Source organism: Hipposideros armiger, unplaced genomic scaffold (genome assembly GCF_001890085.2).
Source record: "Hipposideros armiger isolate ML-2016 unplaced genomic scaffold, ASM189008v1 scaffold_36, whole genome shotgun sequence".
Lineage (NCBI taxonomy): Eukaryota > Metazoa > Chordata > Mammalia > Chiroptera > Hipposideridae > Hipposideros > Hipposideros armiger.
The window spans coordinates 4,700,427-4,728,035 of NW_017731386.1; the positions used below are offsets into that span (position 1 = coordinate 4,700,427).

The following is a 27,609-nucleotide window of genomic DNA, read 5'->3' on the forward strand; positions in this document are numbered from 1 at the left end:
ATTTTAGTGCTGACACATGATGTAAATTTATTGACAAGTTAACAGAAGACTCTGTTAAGCCTTACAGTGTAACCACACCAGTTTTGACTGGTTCTCCGTTCTCCAAAGTACAACGGCTAAGAACAGAGGAAGCCAAAGGCAGGGCTTCCCATTTCTGAAGGTCCACTCATGGAGAAAGAAAAGAGTCCACCTCAGACTAAGTCTCCTCGATTTCATTTTTGTTTCTAGTAGCAAAGTCTAAAAAGACAAAAGTTGTTCTAAGTTGTCCTAAAGCAATGGAAGTCTGCTGAACGTTTGCCTTATGTCAAACGAAAAAAACTTTTGCTTTTGTTTCAAATTGTGGATAGTCTCCCTTCTGAAGTTTGGAATAATTATCATCTCTGAATTATCTGACAGAGGATTAAACAGTTTCTAGATTAATCATAATTAAAACAAAAAACCATGACAATGCTGGCATATGAGGAGGAAAGGCAGGTTCTCAAAGCACTGCCCACTTCTGAAACACATAAATGTGAGAGTGGCTAGAGAGTATGAAAATTTGGTTGCTTACCACCAGAGGTGCACAGTAAAAAACGGTAAATAAAAAAGAAATTTGGGTATCTGCCCCAAAAATCTGAAAACATTTATCCATGAAGATAATATGTACTCTGATGATCACTGATTACAGCATTATTCACAGCGGCCAAGACACAGAAACAACCCAAGTGTCCTTCGATAGATGACTGGATAAAGAGTGTGGTATATATACACAATGGAATATTACTCGGCCATGAGAAAAGATAAAATACTGCCATTTGCAACACCATGGATGGATCTTGAGATATCACACTAAGCGAAAAAAGTCAGAAAAAGTCAAGAACGCTATGACTTCAAAAACCCTATGACAAATGTGAGATATAAAACTGAAAACAACAAATGAACTACACAAACAAACAAACAAACAAAAACAAACAAAAACTCATAGATACAGACAACAGTTTAGTGGTTACCAGAGGGTAAAGGGAGAGGGGGTGGTAGGTGAGGGTAAAAGGGATCAAATACATGGTGATGGAAGGAGAGCTGACGCTGGGTGGTGAACACACAATGTGATATATAGATGATGTATTACAGAATTGTGCACTTGAAACCTATATAATTTTACTAACCAATGTCACCCCAATAAATTTAATAAAACTAAATGAAAATAAATAAACCGATTCCAGAGTATTAAAAAAAAAGGCAATCAGGGTTAACGGTTGTGGAACATGAAAGAAAGATGTCTGGGAAAGAGGTGTGAGCAGAGGGGGCTCGGAGACCTCTTTTTGGCCCTTTGTTTCCTATGCATCTCTTCTGCACAATGAAGCTCAGACTTGTTTCATTCTGCTCTAAAATCCTTCCCTTAATAATTCCAAGAGAGATTAAGCCAAAGCCACCCTAGAAACAACCAGGAAACATAATTAAATTTAACTGCTTCACTCAACATTTCACACAGTTATTTATAATTGATTTAAAAAAAAATCTACCACATATAAAACAGGAAGAATTACTGGCACTTAAGAGTGCTAGGCAATATATGCTTAAGACTAATGAGGTTTTGTTTTAGCCACAATGTAGAATTACCCATGACCTCTCCTCCACCCTCCCCATATTTCCAGTTAATTGAAGATTAACTGTAGATGTTAGAGTTTACTTTCCCAGCAGAAATTTATGTTCAATTTCTTGTCCTCTTTACTCACTTTGAACATTATTTTGTGTCTATGACCACACTTACTGCTGAATAATTCTTACAGTTTGCTGCTTCCAAGAGAGGAACAAACTGGATGGTTTCTCATGTGAGCATTCTGAGAGAAATGCTGATGGAATTCACTGGGCTAGATGTGCTACCTATGGCCTTATAGACACATGTCAACGTTTAACGTGTCTAAATCTTGCTCTGAACTGTAGGAAATCATCTGGAATTCATGGTTAGCAGCAACCAGCAACCACCTGCCCCCAACAGCTTCTCATTTTGCTACTATAAAGGCAAGCTTACCTCTTTGGGGTTCATATGTATCTTTCTTTTGACATGTCCACAGGGCATCGTCTTCTCTATGTGACTGAAACCCAACTGTCTTCTCCCTTTTGTTCTCTCCACTGTTAGAGGACTCTTGGTACTTTTTGATGGATGACGATGTTCCAAGAAGCCAGCCATCACATTTTGACTTTAACAAACTGAAAAGGATAAATATGAATGAGCTGCAGAGAGCATAGACGGGGTACAGATCACACAAAGGCATAAAATTCAGCATGAGTTGAAATGCAATTCACGGCAGTAAAAATTTTCTTTTTGTTCTTATTTTTTATTGAGGTATAATTTAAATAATTTTTACTGAAGGTCTATTTTGTGTCCTGCCACAACAATTTTGGAGAAGAAATGGTCTTTGTCCTCAAAAAGCCTATATTTGGAGTTGGGGAAATGGGACTGAGACCCATGAAACTGCTAATAAAGCCACAGAGTATGACTAAGAACCAGAATATCTGTAGAAGGAAAAAGTATGTGAAAACAAGATCTGCATAACTAAAATGTTCCCAAGTGCTAAAAATGAACATTAGGGATTAAAATATCACCAATTTGCTTCAAAATGCATTTGTGTTTCTCGTTTTCAACTGTTACAGTATTTATTATGTACTGAGTATATAAGGAGCAGTACAATAGTGCATGTGTCTTCTACTTGGTCTGTGTCCTCACATAATATAAAGTTCATTATAAAGTCAACAGAGTCAATATGGAATAAAATGAATTTTAATGAGAATAAGCACATGTACATATGTTTTTCTCTCTAATAAACTGTTCCCACCTTAGCACATTTCCTCTTGTAACATTTTATTTTTTAGCTAGTAATTTTCTGATGATGTATATCCCTTACTATTCCCCCAGCCTCTTCCTTCAGTTCACCATAGACTCATGACACTTCGGTTTTGTCTCCTCCATGCCCATAAATAATGTGAAAATTAAAGTAACAAAAAAGACTTTTACTCAAAAAAGCAAGACCCTAAATTAAGATGTTTAAACTCCCCAGAAGCAGAGGTAATCTCTAGACTGAGTACTACTGGATCCATTACTAATCCCAGGAGGCCCTGGACCAGAATTCAAATTATGTAAATGCATCAGTCACTGGGTTTCTATTTGTATTGATCAGGGTTTTTAGTAATGTTTACTCATATTGTAATTTATTAATAAAACCAAGACATTAAATAGCTTTATGTTCAGGGTGATATAAAGAAACAAAAAATGATTAGCAGTATAATGTATTGTATTTTATATGGGTATATGGGTATAATGTATTGTATTAAATTTATACTCTTAAAACTTTTTTTTTTACCAGAACCCAGGGATAACTTTCCCATGTAGACCCACCAGTAGATGTGTATCTTAGCTCATATAACTTCTATTCATGGAATAGGAAAATAGAAGAATAAAACTACTTCATTGTGAATGTATGATAAATGTACCTCAACCCAGATGCCTCAAACCCAGGCAAGTCCAACAACTACATCTCTGCTTGTTCTTAAAGGAAAGTTAATGTGACCAAGACTACTTGCTTCCCTGAAATTCATTCATTGTCAGCTCAGCTGAGCTCCAATACTAGCCAATGCCGATCACTCCCAATAGCAATTGATTCCTGATTCTTTGCTCCATTTTACACAGAAGCTTTTCTGTATCTTTATTCCAAACACCATCCTAGTAATCCTCTATCTCAAGAAGGACGTGGTTTCTAATTTCCCTAAAATAAAGAGGACTATATAAAAATTTCTTCTTTCATTTGAATTTATGTCCATCTTTACCTATCTACTATTCCTCTCTTAATATCTCAGAAGAAAATCATACCTTTCATTCATACTCTTGATACCATTTTGACCCATGCCCTCTGTGACTACAGCCTGTCAATCATCTGTTTTTCTTATAACTTACAAACTCCTCCTCCTCCTCTCAACTGGATTCTTTCCTAGGATTACAAACCAGATCAGACTTTCCATTAAAAATAAAAACCTGAACCTAAAACCAAAATCTCTTTTCTTAAGTGGGAAAGTATAATAATAATCAGTGTTAGCAAGGATTGGAACAAGAGCATTTTAACACACTACTGAAGGAAATGAAAATTGGTATGGCCCTTTTGTGGATGATTTGTCAATATAAAATAAACTTACCCTCCTACTAATTCTACTTCAGAGAAGTGGTCTGATAGAATTACATAAACAATAGCATGAGAATATCTGTTTAAGCATGGTTGTTGCAGAATTATTTGTACTAGTGAAAAACTGAAAGTGAAAATCATTCAATAGGAGAATAAATAAACTATGATATATCCATCATAAAGAGTACTATTTAGCCATGAAAAATAATTAGGTATGTAATTCTCTATACTATTATGGGGAAACTTCATGACATACTAGTAAGTAAAAAAGAAGCAATTTGTAATAATAAAATATATAATGTGATATCATTTAAAAAAAATATAAAAACATTTTTTGAAGTTCTGAATAGTTAAAAACCAAACCAAAGAAGTAGAAGAGTGACTGAGGGAAAGACTTAAAATTTACTTTATATATTTATGAATGTTTTGATTTTTTCCACAGGCATGTACTTTTATAATTAAAAAACAAAAATTTTCTCTATCTCCTTTACGTTACCATCTTTTCTCTCCTTCCCTTCTCTGCCAAACTTTTAGAAAGGACTAATTAGTTTTAACAGACATTACCTACTAAAACTTTTTTTTTTTTTTAAAGATTTTACTGGGGAATTGGGGGAGGGGAACAGCTTTGGGGAATCGGGGAAGGGGAACAGACAAGTTGCTGTCCTTTTGTTCTTTAGTCTAATTATGTAGGATGTCGCTTCACTGGCCCATGTTGGTATTATCATTGCGCTCTTCCCAGGTGAAGCAGTCGCTCACTAGCCACTTGGCGGCCGCTCATGGTGGCTGACGGCAGCTCATGACAGCTGCTGGCCGCTCACGCTGGCTGCCAGCCACTCACAGTAGCTCACCACAGCCTACTGCAGCCTACGCCATCGCTGGCAACTCAGGGCAGCCCAGATCCAGGTAGAGCTGTCATTCACCATCTTAGCTGTAGAGAGCGCAGCGTCACTGGCCCACATGTGGGATCTGAACTGTGGCCCTGCTGCTCACAGCTGGTGCTTCCAAGCCAACTCTTAACCAACGCGCCACATGGTCGGCGCTAAAACTATTTTTTTAAAGAACAAATCTAGTGGCCTTTTCTGTTTCAACAGTCTTGCTTGTTATTAGATCATGTCTCAGCAGTTGACTGCTTTCTTAAAACTTCTTTTCCTTGGACTTCATAATACATCATCTTAATTGTTTTCCTAGTTTTACAAGGCTTCTACTCAGATTCCTTGAACTCTTCTGTTTCCTACCTCTAAATGCCAGGCATTCCTGAAGAGTCTGTTCTTGTCCTCCTTCTTTTACCTCTTAGCACTTTCTCAGTGATCCTTGTCACACCATTGTATCTTCAATTGCGATTTCTAAATAGATTCGTCCAGCCCACAGTGCTGTCCAAAACCGCTAACTTGATCAAGTATCTGCTGAAAAGCTACGAAGGGATGTCTTGTCATACCTCCCAAACCCACTCATGTTAAAGCAATGCATAGTCTTTATCTTGTAACTAGTTCTTTCATCTGTTTCCATTCTCATTTAAGGAATATCACCATTCTCCCTGTCGCTCACATGAAAAACTTCAGTTGTCTCAACTTTTGGTTTCCTTATGAATTGCCAAACTAATCACTCATTTTTATGTTCATCAGCTATTTATTGAGGTCATACTCTATGGCAGGATAATATGCTATGGGGCTGGGATGGGCCAACATGGAAACAAATGTTCAGTACTTGATACATTCTAGGTGCTGGGTATACAAACATAGGTATTCAAAGACCTGGTTCCTGTTCTTAAAATGATTTTAATGGTGGAGACACAGATGGAAAGAGATCATTTGAAATATGATATGATAAATGCTATAATTCAGAAATACACAAGTTGTTATGGGAACACAGAGGTAGGGCACCTAACTCTCTGCATAACTAATGGGAAATTCCTGAAGCATTCAAACTAAATCTTGGCAGTTAAGCAGAGGATAAAAAGGGATGGAAGGCAGAAAAAAACAGCACTAGCAAATACACCAACTAGTAAAACTCCATCATGTATTTTGGACAAATTAAGTAGTTTGGTATTGTTATAGCATCATGTGTGGGGAGAAGTGCAAGTGAAGCCAGACAGAAAAGGGAAGGTCAGATCATAAAAGGTTTGGTTTCTCATGTCAAGGGGCTTGAAATCTATCTTGTAGGCAAGGCAGAGTCATTGAAGGGCTGTAAGAGGAACAATGACATGATCCAACTTGAATTTATAAAAAATTACTCTGGCATCATTTCGAGAACAGACTGCAAGAAGCTGGATGCATTGAAAGGCTGCTGAAAAGCTCTGATGAGATGATGAGGGTCTGAAATAGAGAAGCAATAGAAGGAATGGAAAGGAAATAGCTTTAAAAACATATTTAGGATTTAAAATTGGCAGAACCTGATGAGGGTTTGAATGTGAAAAGTATGTGTGGGGGGGAGGAATTGAGGATGATTGACAGAATTTTGGGTGGATAAGCAATACAGAGAAGAAGCTTTGCGGAGGGTGGGAGAAATTAAATGTAACTTGAGGTGCCTACAAAACATTTGGGAAGATATTTCAACAAAGCAATTGGATCAATAACTGTGTCACTTTTTGCTAGGTGGCTGACTGACTTTTGGGTGGTGGGGTTGAGAGACAGTTGAGGAAGTATATGCCTCACTTTCAATTTTCTTGGTGAAAAAATAGGTTAAATCATTGCTATGAGTGAGAGAAATGGGGATTGAGAAAGGTGAAGGTGTAGAGTATGTATTGAGGGAATTCAAGATAAAAATGACCAAGACTGTCCTGTAATGTTGAAGAACTAACAATTGGAAATCATAAATTTGTATTAGGGTTTAGGTGCACAGATGTAAAAGCAGAGAAAGCAGGCTGAGAGATTGCTCCAGGGTTAGGGTTTTATTGGGAGGATGCAACAGACTGGAAATCAACTCACCAGTCAACCTCCAACACCCTCCACCAGTACAGTCTCCAGTATGAAAGCCCGCCTCACCCAGCACAAGGTCTGATATTCTGTGCAACGCTGCCCTCCTCTGTGGATCAGGCGCTAATATCCCATGATCAAATTAATGTTAGGGTATGATGTGAGATAGGGATCAAGGTTAATATTTTTTCATATTTATATCCAGTATATCCAGCATTATTTGTGTAAAAGACTTTCTTTTTTTTCACAGAATTGCTTGGCACCTGAACATATGAGTGTGTGGGTCTATTTCTGGACCCTCTTCTCTTCCACTGATCTATTTATCTGTCTTAAGGTTAATACCAACTCGTATTCATTACATAACTTTGATTTACATACCTAAAATTAAGTAGCATAAGTCTTTCAATTTCTTCTTCTAAATTGCAAAGACTGACTTTGCTATTCTAGGCCCTTTACATTTCCATATAAATTTCAGAATGTTTGGCAATTTCTATAACAGTATGTTGGTTTTTGAATGAAACAGCATTGCATCTGAGCTGAAAAAAATTGGTCTCTTTACAATATTGAGTGTTCCAATCCAAGAACATGGTATGTCTCTTTCCATTTATTTAAGTTTTCTTAAATTTGTCTCAGCAGTATTTTGCAATTTTTAATGTAGAGATTTTGTACATTTTTTTTGTTAAATTATTCCTAGGTATTTGATGGCTTCAATTGCTACTGTAAATGCTTTCTTTTATATTCTAGTTTCTGTTTTATACCTGTTGCTATAGGATAGTTAATTGCTATATGTAGAAATGAAATTAATTTTTATACGTTGAGCTTGATCTTTAATTCTGTGTGTTAAATTCACTTAATAATTTTAGTAGTTGTTTTATAGGTTCTTTAGGATATTTCTGTGTAAAGTCATGTTGGTTGAGAGTAAAGAGTTTTACTTATTTCTTTTCAATATTTTTCATGTCTAATCACACTAGCTAGGACCTCCAATATAATGTTGAATAGAGATGGAAATAGTGGACATCCTTACCTTATTCCTAAAAGTGTCAACCATTAGAGACCTATGTGTGCTCATGCCCTCCATGAGATTTCTAGTTTGATGAGAGGTCATTTTTTCCCCATAATGAATGAGCATTGGAAGAGTTATGTTAAATGCTTTTTCTGTATCTGTTTGAGAGAACAGTTTTTCTTTTTTATTATGTTAATAATGGCAAATTGATTTTCAAATGTTAACCAACTTTGTATTCCTGGGATAAACTCTACTCAGTCAAGCTGGATTGCCCTTTTTATATATTCCTGGACTTAATTTGCTAATATTTTGTTAAGGAATTTTTGTTTTGCACTTATGTACATGAGGAAGATTGGTCTGTCACTTTATGTAATGCTTTTACATTGTTTAGGTCTCACAAAAGGAGGTGGGAAAAGTTCTTTCTTCCTCTAGTCCAGGGGTCAGCAAACTTTTGAGACAGAAGAGCCGCCAGGGGTCAGCAAACTGCGGCTCCCGAGCCACATGTGGCTCTTTGGGTACGTGGCTCTGAAGTAAAATTGAAAATGAAAATGAAACTATCATAGTTTCATTTATAATATTAGTTTAAATTTTCCTTATTTGTAAAAATATATTTATAGCTCTCAAATAATTTTTAAATTGTTGTGAGGGACAGGATTGGCTCTTCCAGGGGTCGGCAAACTTTTGAGACTGAACGTACACAACCAAAGAGCTGCATGTGGCTCACGAGCCGCTGTTTGCTGACCCGTCCTCTAGCCCATTGGCTCTCAAGTGGGGTGGAAGGAGAGGACTTTGTCACACAGGACATTTAGTAGTGTCTGGAGAGTTTTTCCATTGTCATAATTGGGGGTGTGTGTTCTATTGTGTTCTGTGTGTTCTAGCCTCTATGGGTAGAAGATTTATATAATGCACATTAAACAATGCATAGAATGGCATCCCTACAAAAAAAGAATTATCTTGTCTAAAATGTTAAGAGTGTCAAGGCTGAGAAACCCTGCTTTAGTCTCTGAAAGAATCTGTGTAATATTGATATTATTTCTTCTTTAGGTGTTGGGTAGAATTCACAAGTGAAGTCTTACGGGTCTGTAATTTTATTTTTGGGAAGTTTCTTAATTAGAAATTAAAATTTTTAAACAGATATAGGGCTAGTCAGATTTTCTACTTTTTTGGTATATTGTCAATTTCAAGGAATTTATATCATTTAGTTTGTCAAATGTGCTTGCAAAAAATTATTCATAATGTTCTCTAATTACTTTTTAAAATATTGTTAGAGTTTAGGGTGATATCTTCTTTTTCATTCCTAATATGACAATTTTTTTTCCTCTCTATAGTAGGTCAATCATCTTGAAAAAGCTTATTAATTTTACTTACATTTTCAAAGTATCAACTTTTAGCTTTGTAGATTTTCTCTATTACTTGTTTTTCTTTTTAACTGCAAGACTTACCCAAAAGTGGGTGTTACGAAGTTGAAAGCAGACTAGAAACACAGAAATACTACTAATTAGAGAAACGAGAAATTTAGAGTTCTGGTACAGAATAGAGATATTGTTAATGTCCCAGGCTTCAGCTGAGACACCAGAAAGTCCACATCCTACAGAAAGGTTTACTGCAGACCTCTAATAGAGCCTAAAATCAAGCTATGATAAAATCCACAGGAAGAAAAGACTTTGGAGGTTGTGTCTCACCAATTTAGAGAGGCTTGGGAGACACCTGGGGCTTTCCCGAGATCTGCTCTCACAAAGCATATAACCACACTAGCTAGTAATAGAAATTGCTGAGGTGTAAAAATCAACACTTTTCAGAGAATGATAATAAAATCCACTTCTCTAAATGTATCATCCATAATATCCAGGATATAATACAATATTGCCAGACACAACAAGAAAGAAGATAATATGACCCACAGTTAAGAAAAAAAAAAATCAATCAATAAAAATCAACCAAAGATGGCCCAGATGTTGGACTTAGCAGGTAAAGACTTTATTGAAATCAGTTATTATAAATACGTTGATGGACATAAAGGAAAACATGGTCTTAGTGAGTGAACATACAGGCAGTCTCAGCAGAGATAGAAACTCTAAAAAAGAACCAAATGGAAATTCTAGAGCTGAAAATTACAGTGAATGAAATAAAAATTGGAAAATGGTGATGAAAGATCAAAGAATAAGTAAATTTTCTGGCAAAATCAATAGAAATGACCCAATTTGAAGAACACAGAGAAAAACACTGAAGAAAAATAATCAGAGTCCCTGGGATTTTGGAGACAATATTAAGCTGTCTAACAAACACAAATGAAGTGTAGAAGGAGATAAGATTGAGAATGGGGTAGAAAAAGTTTTTGAAAAAATGCATTTAAAAAAAATAATGGCAGAATATTTCCCAAATTTGAGAAAAACTGACCAATAGATCATAGTCAAACTGTTAGAAACCAAAGATAAAGAGAATCCAGAAAATGAGATAAAAATGTCAATTACAAAGGGAAGAATAATGATATTTACAGTTAACTTCTCATCAGAACAATGAAGCCAGGAGAAAGTGGAACAATATTTTTAAAGTGCTTGAAGAAAAAAACAAAACCAAAACTGTCATCCCAGAATACTGCCTCATGATAGTATCTTTCAAAACTAATGGAAAAATAACATTTTCAGATAAACAAAAATAGTGAAAATTTGGTGACAGCAGACCTGCACTACAAGAAATAATAAGATGTTTTTCAGGTTGGAGGAAAATGACACCAGATGGAAACCTGGATCTATAGAAAGAAATGAAGAGCATCAGTAACAGCACACGAGTCAATAAATATGAAAGTCTGTATTTCTTATTCTTCTCTTAATGTCATTAAAAGATATATGAATGGTTAAAGGAAACACGATAATACTGCTTTATGAGATGGTAAATATACCTATACACTAGAAAAGTTCTTAACATTCTAAATAAAACGGCACAATATTAGTATCACATTGACTTTAATAAGTTAGGGAAGCATATTGTAATCCCTATAGAAATCACTAAAGAAGATGAAAAACTGTATACCTAATAAAATAATAGAGGAATTAAATCAGAAAAATTGAAAAAAAATGTTTATTATTCTCCCTCCGCCCCCCATCACCACCAAAAATGTCAGAGAAGGGGAAACAGGAACAAAGAATAGATGAGATTAATAGAAAGAAAAACAAACAAAAAAGGAAAATGTTAGACCTAAATCCAACAGTATCAACAATTAAATTAAGTTTGAAATTAAGAAATGAATTAAACACTTAAATCAAATGGAAGAGATTGTTAGACTAGAGAAAAATGCAGAACCTAAACCATGTGTTGTTTACAAGAGTCACACTTTAAATATAAAAGAATAAATAGGTTCACATAAAAGGGTGGAAGGAGATATGCAATACAAGCAGTAGAGATGGAAGATTGGAGTGGTTGTATAATACCAAATAAAGTAAATGTTAAGATAAAGAGTACTACCAGACATAAAGAGAAATATTTCATCCTGATTAAAATATTTCATTGTGATTAAACGAAAAAATCATCAGACACACATAACAAACCTAAATACCTATTAATCAAAAACAGAGTTTCAAAATACACATAGCAAAACTGATTAGACTAAAGGAAAAAGTAGAGAAATTCACAATTATATCTAGAGATTTTAATATCTATTTGTTACCAATTGATAGAAAAAAAAGACAAAAATTCAGTAGGCTACAGAAGAACTGAACAATACTATTAATCAATCTGATTTAATTGACATGTACAGAACATCATACTCAATAGCAGAGTATACAGTTTTAAAAGTACACATTAAATATGGTCCAAGATAGGTCATATGATGAGCCATGAAATAAATTTCAACACATTTCAAAGGAATGGAAGCTTATAAAGTATATAAGCTTCATCTGACCAAGATGAAGCTAAATTAAAAATAAAAAACAAGGGGCCGGCTGAGTGGCTCAGTTGGTTAAGAGCTCGCTCAAGAGTGCGAGCTCTGAGCAACAGGCTCACTGGTTCAATTCCCGGCCTGAGCTGAGCTGCTGCTGAGCTGCCAACAGGTGGCAGGATGGCTCAGCTAAAAAAATTAAATAAATAAATAAATAAATAAATAAATAAATAAATAAATAAATAAAAATATATAAAAAATAAAAACAAGAAGCTAGAAAAATTTCAAGTATTTGGAAGATATGTAATATACTTCTAAATAACCCATAGGTCAAAAAACAAACCAAATGAGAAAGTAAATATTTTTGAATGAATGATAATGAAAATACAACATATCAAGATTTGAGGGACACAGAAACAGTGCTTAGAGGGAAAATAACAAATGCCTATATTAGAAAAGAAGAAAAGTTTAAAACCAATGATATAATATTCCATCTTATGAAGCTACAATAAGAAGAACAAACTACATATAAAGTAAGCAGGAGGAAGGAAACAAGACTAGGAATCCATGAAATAGACAAACAATAGAAATACAAAAGAAACACAAAAGTTGGCCCTTTGAAAATATTAATAAAATTTATAAATCTCTACAAAGACAAACTAAGAAGAGAAAACTCAATTTATGAATATCAGGAATCAGAGAGGGAATATTATTATAGATTCTGCAGAGAGTAAAAGAATATTTAGAATATTTCATGAACAACTTGATGCCATTATATTCAATAACTGAGCTGAAATAAAATATACACATTTCTTGAAAAATATAACTTGTTAAAACTGACTCAAGAAACAGAAAATGTACACATCCTCATACCTACTGAAAAAATTGAATTTATAATCAAACCAGTGCCACACAGAAAACTGATCAGATGGCCTCACTGATGTTTTATCATATTTAAGGAAGATATATTAATAATCTTACATAAGCTTTCAGTAAATAGAGACAGAGGGAACACTTCAATTCATTTTGTTACCATGTGATACCCAAACCTGATTAAGTTATTACAATACAGAAATATTACAAACTAGTATCCCTCATGAACATAAACACAAGAATTCTCAACAAAATAATAGCAAATCAAATCCAGCAATATATAAAAGTTACTACATCTTGGCCAAATGAGTATTTTTCCAAAATGTAATGTTGGCTTAATATTAAAAAATAAATCCATGTAAAACATCACATTAAGAGAATAAAGGAGCAAAACTATAGGGTTATATCAATAAATGCAGAAAAGGCATTTGACAAAATTCTGACAAAAACTCTCAGCAAACTAGGAATAAAAGGGAACTTACTTCAATCTGATAAAAGGCATCTAAGAAAAATCTATATTTAACATTATATTTGTTGGTGAATTATTGAATGCCTTTTCCTTGGGAACAAAGCAAGGATATCTTTTTAACCACTTCTGTCTAATGTTGTATTGGAAGTTCTAGCCAATGCAATAAGTCAAGAATAAGAAACAAAAGACAGAAAAACTTAGAAAAGCATAAATTAAGCTATTATTCTACAAAAAACACCCAACCCTGTTGAAATATGTACTAAATTGCAGTACACAAGATAAATATTAAAAAATAAGTACTCTTTGTATATACCACTGATAAATTAAATGAAAGATGTGCAAGACTGTTACACAAAAAACTGCAGACTGTTACACAAAAAACTACATGGTTTTACTGAGTTAAATTTAAAAGACCTAAATAAATTGTAGAGATATACCATGTTCAGAAATTTTAAAACACTATTTTTAAGATAATTCTTCCAAAGTTGATCTAATCATATTCCACTTCCTTAATAGAAATTGATAAATAGAATCTAAAATGTAAAGAACCTAGAATAGCTAAAATAATTTTTAATAAGAAATACAAAGCTGGGAGACTTATATAATCTTATTTCAATATTTATTACAAAGCTAAAGTAATCCAGGCTGCATGACACTGATATAACAATGGATATATCGATCAATAGAACAGAAATCCATAAATGAGTGTGTGTGTGTGTGTGTGTACGTGTATCCAATTGACTTTTGAAAAGGCATCTGGCAATTCAATGAAGAAAAAGTAGTTTTGTTAACAAGTGGTGCCAGAATAGCTGGATATCCATACAGAAAAGGAATGAACCTTGAGCTATACCTCACACTACATAGAAAAATGTATTTGAAATAAATCATAGACTTAAATGTAAAAGTTAAAACTATACAACTACTATAAAAAAATAGGAGATATCTTTTTAACCTTCATCAGTAAAAAGTCCTGTTCTTCAAAAACACCATTAAGGAAATAAAAAGGCAAGTCATACACTGGAGAAAATAATCACAATACATATAGGTATCTGATGAAGGTTTTGCATCCAAAATATAAACTCTGATGTTTATAGCAGCTCAGTTTTTTTTTCTCCTGTCCAAATCTGGAAACAATATAAATGCCCATCAACAATTGGCCAAAAAAATTGTGGTATGCTTATACAATGAACTACTACTTAAGAATAAAAAAGTTATGGGCTAAAAAAACATGGAGCCACATGCATAAAACATATGGTGAATAAAAGATGCCAGACACATGCATACAATATGATTTCATTTATACGATGATTTAGAACATGCAAAACTATTTTACACAGGAGAAATCAGGTTAATGGATGCTTGGGCCTGAGGTTTGTGGGGGTTTTACAGCTTATTGCAAAGTGGACAAAGTGCATCTGGGGTGATGGGTTCTTTCTATATTAATTGGAGTATTAGTTACATAGGTATATTGTCAAACTTGATGCATGCATTTTATTAAGTGTAAATTTCAACAAAGTTGACTGAAAAATAGAGTTAGCGAACAGCACAAAAATTTTATCAAAGAAATTTCTATATATACTGATGTATCAAAATTAATAACTGTATGTTATTTCCAAAACTACATAGAACCAAATACTGAACTGAAGAAACACTTACTAACCATGTACTTTGTAACCATTCATCCACTATGAGAAGCACCACAAAGTCAGAATCTAATTGTCAGGTAATCAGTGTTTCTTATCACTTCATACAGCCCAGATAAAATGTGTGCAAAATTCACTGAAGAGCTATGGCTAATATAGGACAACGTCACTCACTGATAAAATTAAATTATTAGGAATAGTTTTGTTATTCTTATGTAGCTTCTACTGGAGCTGTTAAAGTAATGGTAAAATGATCAAAATAAAGGCAGCAGAAAAAAAGAGGTTAAACTCGTGTCCTTTAGGACTGCCACACTGTTTAAGTCACTCTTAAATTACTAAGATGTTATTGAATGATATCTCCATATTTTATTAGATAGAATTACAAAATACTAGATGGAAAATTCTGAGTAGCCCTGATTTAGGATGGCAAAAGGAAAAACATTTTCAGTTCTACAAGTTCCATAAAATTCTAATAATCCAAAGCTCCTTGAACTTTTCTTTCTATTTTGCCCAAATCTCATATCGCGATAGTCTGTCTAAGCTTAAATGGCAAATTTAAATGTCATTCAGGACCAATTGAATACCACTTGTATTTGCATTCTTTAAAAAGTAGAAAAACATTAACCTTTTGTTTTATTGAATTAAAATGCCATGGAAATGCTGATGTAGTCTTGGGAGACTGGAATACTTTTACAAAGAAGAATAGCTGTCATTTATTAAACACAAAGAACACTTACTTGATAGGATGCCTTATGATAAAAAGCAGATTGGTATTCTCATCATAGAAAAGGCATTATAAAAAAAAGTCTAGCCTAGACCTCTGAGATTTGAATAATTTAAAGCTGCATTTGGTGCAATTTGAATTTTTCTTTAGGGAGGCAAAGTTAAATACCTTTAATTTGTTCTAATTATTTCAAATTTGCAAGTTAATTATGGCTGATCATTAAATAACAAAAAGGACTATCATCTCCATAGAGTTTTACCTCCTACCCTCTGCATTACTTAAGCTAGATTTTAGTATGCATGAATTAACTTTCTAAATAATCACACGGTTTGACTAAATGGCTCAGTAAAATGAGCTCTGATCCTCAGAATAAGCATTAATGGACATTAGAAATGCTACTGGGACTCATGTTACTTACATTATAAGTACTTTTAATGGGGCCTTATTTACTAATTTTTATGTACTGCTCAAGTTAAAAAACCATATATGTATTATATAAATATATATTATACATATAATATATTGCTCTGCTTTACTGCAGGAAAAATCCAAAATTCGGACAATAAAAACAAATGTCCATTTAACACCAACTAAATTCATTTTGAAATATGCAGGGATGTGGTGATGGATTTTAACTTGTTTTAGATGTTCACCTCAATGAATCAATCTAGCAAAAAATGGCTTGTAAATGAAATATTATGGATCCACTGATGTGCTAAGTGATACAAGTAGCAAAAGAAAGTTCAAAAAGCTAGTACAGTAAAGCCATGGATTGTGAGTAATGTGGTTTGCGAGTGTTCCTCAAGATAAGCAAACATTTGTAATACATTTTAACGTGGTAAACGAGTGATGTCTTGCAATGCGAGTAGTTTGTTTCCAGAACGAATTATGCTCGCAAACCAAGGTATTACTGTATTTAAATTCCACCTGCTACTTCAAAAGAAAGAATTCATGGTTTCTTGTGTTGATAGAGTTTCTAATTACCATCCCTGTGCATATTTGGCTACCAATGAATGTGAAGCCAGATGGCACATAAGCCTACTTTTTAGAACTCTTAAAAATAATTTCCCTGAACTTCCCAACTAAATCTTCATATTCTCCAGACATGGACCTGTCAATCAGAACAAAATATTCTGCGACCAAGGAATTTCAAAAATGAAATATTCCAGAGATCCAAGATGGCAGAGTATAAAAATGCTGTGCTTGCCTCTTCATATGATAGCATTACAATTATGACTAAATTATAGAACAATCAACCTGGAGAAACATCTGAAGTCTAGCTGAAAAGGAGTTTTATAACTAAGGATATAAAGAAGCCATGTGGAGACTGGTAGGAGGGGCAGAGATAAAAAGTGGGCCAACCCAACACCTGTGTGTGGCAGTTGAGAACTGGGAGGGTCATCTTGGCCACAGAGGTCCCCCACAGAGAAGTGAGGCACCCCAGCCCCAAACTGGGCTCCCCAGCCTGAAGTACCGATGCTGGGAAGAGGAGCAACTACCACATTTGGCTGGGAAAAACAACAGGGATTCCAACTGCCAGGGTGAAAAAGAAGGCTGCAGGAAACCGAGGCATCCTCTTAAAGGGCCTGCACACAGACTCACTAGCTCACAGGCACTCACCCTAGAATCCAGCAGAGGGACAGTGACTCAGGAAGCATCAGTGACGTACAGGAAGAGACTAAGTTGTGTGGCTTCAGGATGAGGACTGAAGGGACAATTGCCATTTTCCCTGTGGAGAATTCTCCTTCTGTGCAGCCTGTAGGCTGGCACCATCTTTCCTGTGTTGAGTCTTCACCGACACAGCCAAATCTGAATCTGGATTGGCTTGGTGAACTCTGCTCACTCTATCCTGGTGACTCCCTGGAATCCCACTTCACCTAACTTGCTCAACACTGGAGGCACTTTCTCAGCAAGCAGGCAGCCCTGTCCATGTTGCACTCTTCCTTGGAAAACTTTCAGGGGTCTGTGGGCCCTGGGAGGGTGGTGGCTAGCCTGTGTGTTCTGAGACATTGTGGAGTAGCTCTGGGCTCAGCACTGACATCAAACCAGGATTTACATTAACCTGGTGAAACCACTCGTTCCACTCTGATGACTCCCTGAGGCCTGCCTCACCCAACTCACATACTGCATGATGCTCTATCAGTGGCTGAGCCTTACAGGAGCCAGCTGACGGCAGCAGGCCCTGGGGTGCCCTGAGCTACCCCAGGCCTGGTATTGGTGGCAGCCATCCTTGGTTCACAGTGTGGCCTCTCCCATGCACCTCCAGGTCCAGCACAGGGGGCAACCAACCACTGATTGATTTGTAGCTCCTACCAGGTAGTCCCCAGCCAGTCACAGGCAGTGGCTGACCTGGCCTCCACCATAGCCCCTCCCAAGAGGCCACAGAACCAACATACCTTGAGTTTGGCTTCAGACCACAGCAGAGAACCGCCCAATTAACCCAACATGTGGCATACCCAAAGGGTGGTTTCAATAGGCACCAGAGCTAGCTGGGGGTAAATCTTGCTCCACAGGGTAAGTCCATAAGCTGTGGATGTCGCCAAACCCCACAGCCAGGTAGCCTGCAAGTCATCAGGGCACCTACTACATAAGGCCACCTGGGCACCTACTACATAGGGCCACATGGCCAAGACAGGAAGATGTATCAGATCTAAGTAATACATAGAAACACAAAGAAGCAGCCAAAATGAGGAAACAAAAGAATATGTCCCAATTGAAAGAACAGGAGAAAACTCCAGAAAAAGAAGTAAATGAAATGGAGGCAAGCAACCTACCAGAAACAGAGTTCAAAACAACAGTTATAAGGATGTTCAAAGAACTTTGTGAGAATTTCAACAAAAAGATAACAAGCATAAAGAAGGACATAGAAACAATAAAAAAGAACCAGTCAGAAGTGAAGAATACAATAACAGAAACGAATGCACCAGCAAACTAGATGAAGCAGAGGATTGAGTCAGTGATTTGAAGGAGAAGGTAGTATAAAACACCCAATCAGAATAGCAGAAAGAAAAGGAGAATAAAAAAAATGAGGGTAGTTTAACAGACTCTGGGACAACATCAAGTGTAACAACATTCGCATCATAGAAGTACCAGAAGGAACAGAGAGAAAGCAAGGAATCGAGAACCAGTTTGAAAAAATAATGACTGAAACTTTCCTAACCTGGTGAAGGAAATAGACATACAAGTCTGGGAAGTGCAGAGAGTCTGAAACAAGATGAACCCAAACATATCTATACCAAGATACATTATAATTAAAATGGCAACGATTAAAGGCAAAGGCAGAATCCTAAAAGCAGCAAGAGAAAGGCAACTAATTACTTACAAGGGAGCTCCTATAAGATTGTCAGCTGCGTTTTTGAGAGAACCTTTGCAGGCAAGAAGGCACTGGCACAAAATATTCAAAGTGATGAGAAGCAAAGGCCTACAACAAAGGCTACTCTACCCAGCAAGGTTATCATTTAAGAATTGAAGGAGAAATAAAGAGCTTCTCAGACAAGAAAAAGCTAAAGAAGTGTATCATCACCAAACCAGTATTATAAGAAATGGTCAAAGGATTTCTTTTATTTCTTTTTTTTTAAAATTGGGGGAGGGAACAGTGTTGGAGAATTGGGGAGGGAGACAAAAAAAAAAAGGATTTTTTTTGAGAAGGAGAAGGGGGGAAAAGAACATAAAGATGAATAATAAAATGGAATAACTATATATACATCAATAATCACTTTAAATGTAAATGGATTAAATTCTTCAATCAAAAGACATAGGGCAGCTAAATGGATAAGAAAAGAAGACCCATTTATATGCTGTCTAAAAGAGACCCACTTCAGATAAAATGATATACACAGACTGAAAATAAAGAGATGGAAAAAGATATTCCATGTGAATGAAAATGAAAAAAAAGCTAGCGTAGCAATACTTATATAAGACAAAATAGACTTTAAAACAAATGCTATAATAAAAGACAAAGAAGGTCATTACATAATGATAAAGGAATAAATCCAACAATGATTACCCTTGTAAACATTTATGCACCCAATACAGGAGCACCTAAATACATAAAGCAAATATTGACGAACATAAAGGGAGAGATCGACAGTAATACAATCATAGTTGAGGACTTTGGCACCCTGTTAACACCAATGGACAGATCTTCCAGACAGAAAATCAACAAGGAAACAGAGGCCTTAAATGATGCATTAGACCAGATGGATTTAACTGATATTTTTAGAGCATTTCACCCCAAAGCAGCAGAATATACATTATTTTCAAGTGCAAATGGAACATTTTCTAAGATGGACCACATGTTAGGCCACAACACAAATCTCAGTAAATTTAAGAAGACTGAAATCATATCAAGAGTCTTCTCTGACCACAATGGTATAAAACTAGAAATCCATTACAGGAAAAAACTCCTGAAAAACACACAAACAATGGAGACTAAATAACATGTTACTAAACAATGACTAGGTCAACAATGAGATCAAGGAAGAAATCATGAGATACACTGAGACAAATGAAAAGGAAAAAACAGTCACCCAAAATCTATGGGACACAGCAAAAACAGTCCTAAGAGGGAAATTCATAGCAATACAGGCCTATGTAAAGAAACAAAAAAAAATCTCAAATAAACAATCTAATGCTACACTTAAAGGACCTAGAAAAAGAACAATAAACAAAGCCCAAAGTGAGTAGAAAGAAGGAAATAATAAAGATCAAAGTAGAAATAAAATAGAGTCTAAATAAGTAATAAAAAAGATCAATGAAACCAAGAGCTGGTTCTTTGAAAGGATGAACAAAATTGATAAACCTTTAATCAGACTCATCAAGAAAAAGAGAGGACACGGGCCAGCCGAATGACTCCTTGGTTAAGAGTTGGCTTGGGACACCAGCTCTGAGCAACAGGGCCACCGGTTTGGTTCCCACATGGGCCAGTGATGCTGCACCCTCTTCAGCTAAGATGGTGAACAACAGTTCAACCTGGAGCTGGGCTGCCGTGAGCCTCCGTGAGTGGCTATCCAATGGCCAGTGACCGATCTGCCTCAGCTGGGAAGAGCACAATGATCAGAATACCAACATGGGCCAGAGAAGCGATGTCTTCCACAACTAGATTAAAGAACAAAAGGACAGCAACTTGTCTGTTCCTCTCCCCCAATTCCCCAATAAAATATTTTAAAAAAAAGAAAAGAAAAAGAGAGGACACAAATAACTTAAATCATGGATGAAACAGGGGGTGACAATAGACACCATAGAAATACAAAGGATTATGAGAAAAATATTAAGAACAATTATATGTCAACAAATTGGACCGTCTGGAAGAAATAGATAAATTTCTAGAAGCATACATTCTTCCAAGGCTGAATGAAGAAAAAACAGGAAATCTGAACTGATTGCTACTAACAAAATTGAATCAGTAATCAAAAAACTCCCAACAAGTAAAAGTCCTGGACCAAATGGCTTCACAGGTAAATTTCACCAAACATTCAAAGAACAATTAAACCTATCTTTCTCAAACCATTCCAAAAAACCCAAGAGGTGGGAAAGCTCCCAAGCTCATTTTATGAGGCCACAATTACCCTGATTCCAAAACCAGACAAAGACATTACAAAAAAGAAAATTATAGGCCAATATCCCTGATGAACATAGATGCAAAATCCTCAACAAAACATTAGCAAACTGAATTCAGCAATATATTAACAAGATCATACAATGCGATCAAAGTGGGATTTATTCTTGAGTCGCAAGGTTGATTCCATATCTGCAAATCAATGAAAGATAAAAACCATATGGATCATATTAATAGATGCAGAAAGTGTTTGACAAAATCCAGCACCCATTTATGATGAAAATTCTCAGCAAAATCTGAATAGAGGGAACATATCTCAACATAATAAAGGCCATATACTAACATCACATTCAGCAGGGAAAAGCTAAAAACGATATCCTTAAGACCAGGAGAAGACAAAGATGCCCACTTTCACCACTTTTACTCAACATAGTATTGGAAGTCCTAGCCACAGCAATCAGACCAAAAAAAAAAAAGAAAAGCAATAAAAGGCATCCATATGGGAAAGGAGAAGTAAAACTGTCATTATTTGCAGATGACATAAAAAAAAAAAAAGAAAAAAAAAAAGAAAAAAAAAGAAATAAAAGGCATCCAAATTGGAAAGGAAGAAATAAAACTGTCATTATTTGCACATGATATGACACTATGTATAGGGAACCCCAAAGATTCCATCATAAAACTATTAGAACTGATAAATGAATTCAGTAAAATAGTAGGGTACAAATGAATATTCAGAAATTGATTGCATTTTTAATACACCAATAACGAACTCTCAGAAGAAAAAATTAAGAAAACAATGCCAGGACCAGATGAGTGGCTCAGTTGGTTAGAGCATAAGCTCTGAGCAACAGGGCCGGCGGTTAGATTCCCAGATGGGCCAGTGAGCTGCGCCAGAGCTGAGCTGCGCCAGAGCCGAGCTGCCGCTGAACTAGTGACAATGCATGCTCTTAACAACAAGATTGCCAGTTAGACACCTGTATGGGATGGTGAGCTGCGCCCCCCCCCCCCGAACAACTAAGATTGAACACAGCACCTTGAGCTGAGCAGCTGCAAGCTGCCTCAGTGTGCAACAACATTAGCGGTTATAAAGTGGCGACTGGATTTAGAGTTGAGCTTGCACCCTCCACAACTAAGATTGAAGGCCCCCAAACCATAAAACTACTAGAAGAAAACATAGGCAGTTTTTCTGGCATTGCTCTTAGTGAATTTTTTTTTCCCTTCTCTGATCTATCTCTTCAGGCAAGGGAAATAAAAGAAAAAAAAATAAACAAATGGGACTACATCAAACTAAATAGTTTTTTTTTTTTAAAGATTTTTTTTATTGGGGAATTGGGGGGATGGGAACAGTGCTGGGGAATTGGGGAAAGGGGAACAGACAAGTTGCTGTCGTTTTGTTCTTCAATCTAGTTGTGGAGGATGTTGCTTCACTGGCCCAAGTTGGCACCATCATTGCGCTCTTCTCTGGCGAGGCAGATCAGTCGCCGGCTTCTGGACGGCCGCTCACTGCGGCTGCTGGCCGCTCACGCTGGCTGCTGGCCACACACGGTAGCCCGTGGCAATCCACTGCCACAGGGACTGCATGCCCACGCCGTCGCCGGCGACTCATGGCAGCCCAGCTCCAGGTTGAGCTGTTGTTCAGCATCTTAGCTGCAGAGGGCAGTGTCACTGGCCCTCATATGTGGGATCCGAACCGGGGCCCTCTGGCATCCCAAGCGAGTTCTTAACCATCGCGCCACTCGGCCGGCCCCAAACTAAATAGTTTTTGCACAGCAAAGGAAACCATCAACAAAATGAAAAATGAACCTACTGAATGGGAGAAGATATTTGCCAATGATACATATGATAAGGGGTTAATATCCAAAATTTATAAAGAACTCTTACAACTCAATACCAGAGGACCTGAATAGACATTTCTACAAACAGGACATACACATGACCAACAGACATATGAAAAGATGCTCAACATCACTAATTATCAGAGAAATGCAAATTAAAACCACAATGAGATATCACCTTATACCTGTCAAGATGGCTATCATCAATAAATCAACAAACAAGTGCCAGCAAGAATTCGGAGAAAAGGGAACCCTTGTCAACTGTTTGTGGGATTGCAAATTGGTGCAGCCACTATGGAAAATGGTTTGGCAGTTCTTCAAAAAATTAAAACTATAACTACCTTATGATCCAGCAATTCTACTTCTGGGTATTTATCTAAAGAAATCCAAAACACTAATTCAAAAAGATATGCACCCCTATGTTCCCTGTGGCACTATTTACAATAGCCAAGATATAAAAGCAACCCAAGTGCCAATCAACAGATGGCTGGATACAGAAGTGATACAATATACAATGGAATACTACTTGGCTATAAAAAAGAATGAAATCTTATCATTTGCAACTACATGGATGGATTCAGAGGGTATTATGCTAAGTGAAATAAGTCAGACTGAGAAAGATAAGCACCATATGATCTCACTTATAAGTGGAATCTAAACAACAAAATAAACAAACAAAACAGAAACAGACTCATAGATACAGAGAACAAATTGATCATTGCCAGAGGGAAGGGTTGGGGAGTTGGGTGAAAAAAGTGAAGGGATCAAGAAATACAAATTGGTAGTTACAAAATAGCCACAGGGATGTAGAGTACAGCATAGAGAATATAGTCAATAATGTTGCAACAACTATGTATAGTGCCAGGTGGGTACTAGACTAATTGGGGGGATCACTGCCTAAATTACATAAATGTCTAACCATTAAGCTGTACACCTGAAACTAATATAAAACAATACTGAATGTAAACTGTAACTGAAAAAAAAGAGAAATATTCTACATACTGTCAGAGCTTTCTTTTTTTCCACTCTGAAATCAATGCAAATTTTATTTCCATATATCTAATAAATATTATCTGAGAACCTACCATGTGTCAGTTCTTTGTTTGGGTTTGGGAATACACAAAAGAATAAGTGACTACCTTTGAATATTTACAGGTAAACAGGAAGAGATAGCTAGCTCAACAATGAATACATAATGTGGCAGGTGTTATGATGGCAATAAAAGCAAAGTGCTATAGGGAGATGATACATGTAACAAGAAGCTTCTGAGAAGAGAATGGAGGCTCATGAAGGGGATGAAGTAAGGAAAGTCAGTAAAAAGGAATGATAATGATAACTTACTATGCTATGCAAAAGGCACTGGCATGGTCCCTGGCTCCAAAAGATGTAGCTATCCCAGTAAAGAATTTACTTATGGAAGTATGCCAAATCCCTTAGAAGTGCTGTATAGAATAATGGTGTCTGGAAGACAATAGGTATTTTAGAGGCAGAAAAGACATAATTTAGATATGCATGGCATAGGAAAGAGAGGAGTCTGATCCTGAAGGGTAGTTAGGGCAGCACAGTCGTGGAGAATATTATCTTTGATGTCAGAAAAAACTGCTTACTATGTAACTATTTATAAGTGCTGATAGCTGTTATTTCTTAAGCAAGTTACTTAACCTCTCTGAGCCTCATTCTCTCATTTATAAAATGAGGTTAATAATAGTATGTAACTCATAGAGTTGTTGTGAAGCTTAAATGAATTAACTCATGTGAGATATGCAAAAGAGTGCTCAGCACATAAACTACCTAAATGTTAACTTTGAATATTATCATTATTTTTATTACTATTTATATTACTATTAAATGAGGCAACATCTACAAGACTTAGAGCAACCTCTAGTACATAGTAGGTGTTCAATAAGTTTTTACAGACTAGCTGAATAGAAGGATGGTATAATAGCTGAGAATTAAAGAGACAGAGTGGGACACTGGGGTGGGAGAGAGATAATTGGATTGGATCTGAAGACCTTGAATTTGAGGAACCGTAAATCATTTGGACTAGGTAATGCAGTTATATGGACAGGTTTGGACCTCAGGAGGGGAAAAGCTGAGACTTTGGGTAAAGATTTTAGAGTTATCAGCATGAAGATATGGTCTAAAGTAATGGGAATGAATTGTTTCCCACAAAAAGAAGTCTATTGAGAAGAGGGAAGAGGGTGGAATTGCTAATATTTAACAGTAGGAAGAGGTAAAGAAAGCAGTAAAACACTTTGGGGAGAGTGAAAGCAAAAGGCAACAGAAAGAAGAATAGTTTTAAGAAAACAAGGAAATGAAAGAGATACTTATCAGAAATGTTAGCTGTGTCACTTGCTATTGAGAAGTCAAGTAAGATGAGGATTGGAAAAACGAAAAAAACTTGGGGATTAGGAGGATACTTGTGACCACAGGGAACATGGTTTTAGTTGAGTGATACAGTAAAGGAAGAATAAATTGAAGATGAGGAGTGAAAACAGAGACAATGTAGATGATGCTCTCAAGATGTATGAAAAAAGAAAATAATGATAGGGCAGTAGTTCAATGACAGGCAAAAAGGCAAAGATGGGGGTGGGGGATGTGTTGTTTTATTTTTAAGGAGAAGAACCTTTGAGCACATAGAAAAAGAACCTGAAGATGTCTGAGAAGAGGCAGTGATGCAGTGAAATTGTTGAGAAAATAGGAAGGAAATGTGAATGAGGCACTGATGCAGGAGATATTTGGATTTGAGATCTCTATGGGCCCTCTAAGCAGCAATGCCTCACAGGTATTCTGAAACAGGAACTCTGGGGAGCGTTCAGTGCTTCACACAAAGATGTGACCCTCAGGGCCGGCTGAGTGGCGTGTAGGTAAGGAGTTGGCTTGGCACGCCAGCTCTGAGCAGCAGGACCCCGGTTCAGATCCCACATGAGGGCCAGTGACACTGCGCCCTCTACAGCTAAGATGGTGAACAACAGATCAACCTGGAGCTGGGCTGCCGTGAGTCGCTGGCAACAGAGTAGGCTGCAGTGGGGCTGGCTGGCAATGGGCGTGAGCTTTCGTGAGCGGCCGTCCAATGGCCAGCGAGGGACTGCCTCACCCGGGAAGAGCGCAATGATAATACCAACATGGGCCAGTGAAGCAGCGTCCTCCACAACTAGACTGAAGAACAAAAGGACAGCAACTTGTCTGTTCCCCTTCCCCGATTCCCCAATAAAATCTTAAAAAAAAAAAATGTGACCCTCAGCATATAATTAGAGATTAGGGCAGGACTCATTTTTAGTGAAAGTATACTTTATACTTGAAGATGGTCAATAGATCTTAATTTGCTCCCTCACCAAAGGGAATATAGCTGGAATTTCATCACTTATAATATCTTTATTTTAATTCTTCCCAGAAGAAGGAGCAACTGAGGGAGAGTTAGGAAGAAGAGAATGGTGATGAAGCTGCGCTAAGTAAAACACTGTGCTGTAGCCATCACCAAACCACTCATTCACAGTTCTGTTGCTCTGACCTGCAGAATTTCTCTATGGTCTTCAATAAGGAAAAGCGCTCTTTAAGTCAATTAATGAACATTTCAAAGTAGAATAAATACTTCTAACTTTTTAAAAGTATGTAAGACAAGATTAACAGTTGGAATAATGAAAACGACACTTTAACATAAACTAAGAAACACAAGTATAAACAAAAGCATGAAGATTGTCCACTACACAGTTTCCTAAGGGCAGGTACCATGTCCTACTCTTCTCTGAATCCCCAGTTATGCCTCCCATGGGGTTATACACAGAGAAGAGGCCCAATATACATCTACTGAAGAACTGATTTTTATTTGGAGGCATTTGTGAGATTAAAATAACAGAACTCTGAGTTAGTGAACTGTTACTTCTTTGTATTCTGGACCATTCACAGCTATTCCTAAATCTATAATCCATATTTTTATTTCATCAAAGCAGTACTTAGGAAGCTTCAAAAATCTGGCATAAGATGAGAAAGACGTTACGAGGGCATTTTTATTGTATGCCAAAAAACATTTTGCAAATGAACCATGAATATAATACAAAATTTTAGAACCCATGCTAACCCAAACCAAGGTACCTAATACCTATATATGTACTGGAAATGTCAAAGAACTTTACGGTGCTCAGTTAGACTGTAGTTGAAAATCACCCTAAAGAAAACCAAGGTCCAATGGTGAATTTACACCCTGCCAGAATGTTACTGAAGATACAAGGTGAGGATCAGCCCATATTTCTGCTAGCTCTAAAGCAGTGGTTCTCAAAGTTATGTCCAAGGATATAAAAAAACATTCTCATAATAATACTAAGATGTTATGGTCTTTTCCACTTTCATTCTTTCATGAGTTTACAGTGAAATTTTCCAGGAGGTACATGACATGTAACATCACAACAGGTTGAACGCAGAAGTAGATGTGAGGAAACAGCTGTCTTCTATTAAGCCAGGCATTAAAAAAAATCTGCAAAAATGTAAAGCAATGATGATCTTGGTTTTCATATTTATATCAATATGCAATGGGTTTACTATTATTCTTCTTACACGAACAAATACAA

General features: G+C 36.3%; 1 protein-coding gene across 1 annotated transcript in view; it reads right to left on the reverse strand.

Moving 5' to 3' along the window:
- The window catches only part of KIAA1328 (KIAA1328 ortholog), a 310,874-nt gene that overhangs the window by 38,243 nt on the left and 245,022 nt on the right, over positions 1 to 27,609 (reverse strand). The window contains exon 8 of the mRNA XM_019637897.1: positions 2,012 to 2,190. Coding sequence (XP_019493442.1) covers positions 2,012 to 2,190 — 179 coding nt within the window. The remainder of the gene's footprint in view (positions 1 to 2,011; positions 2,191 to 27,609) is intronic.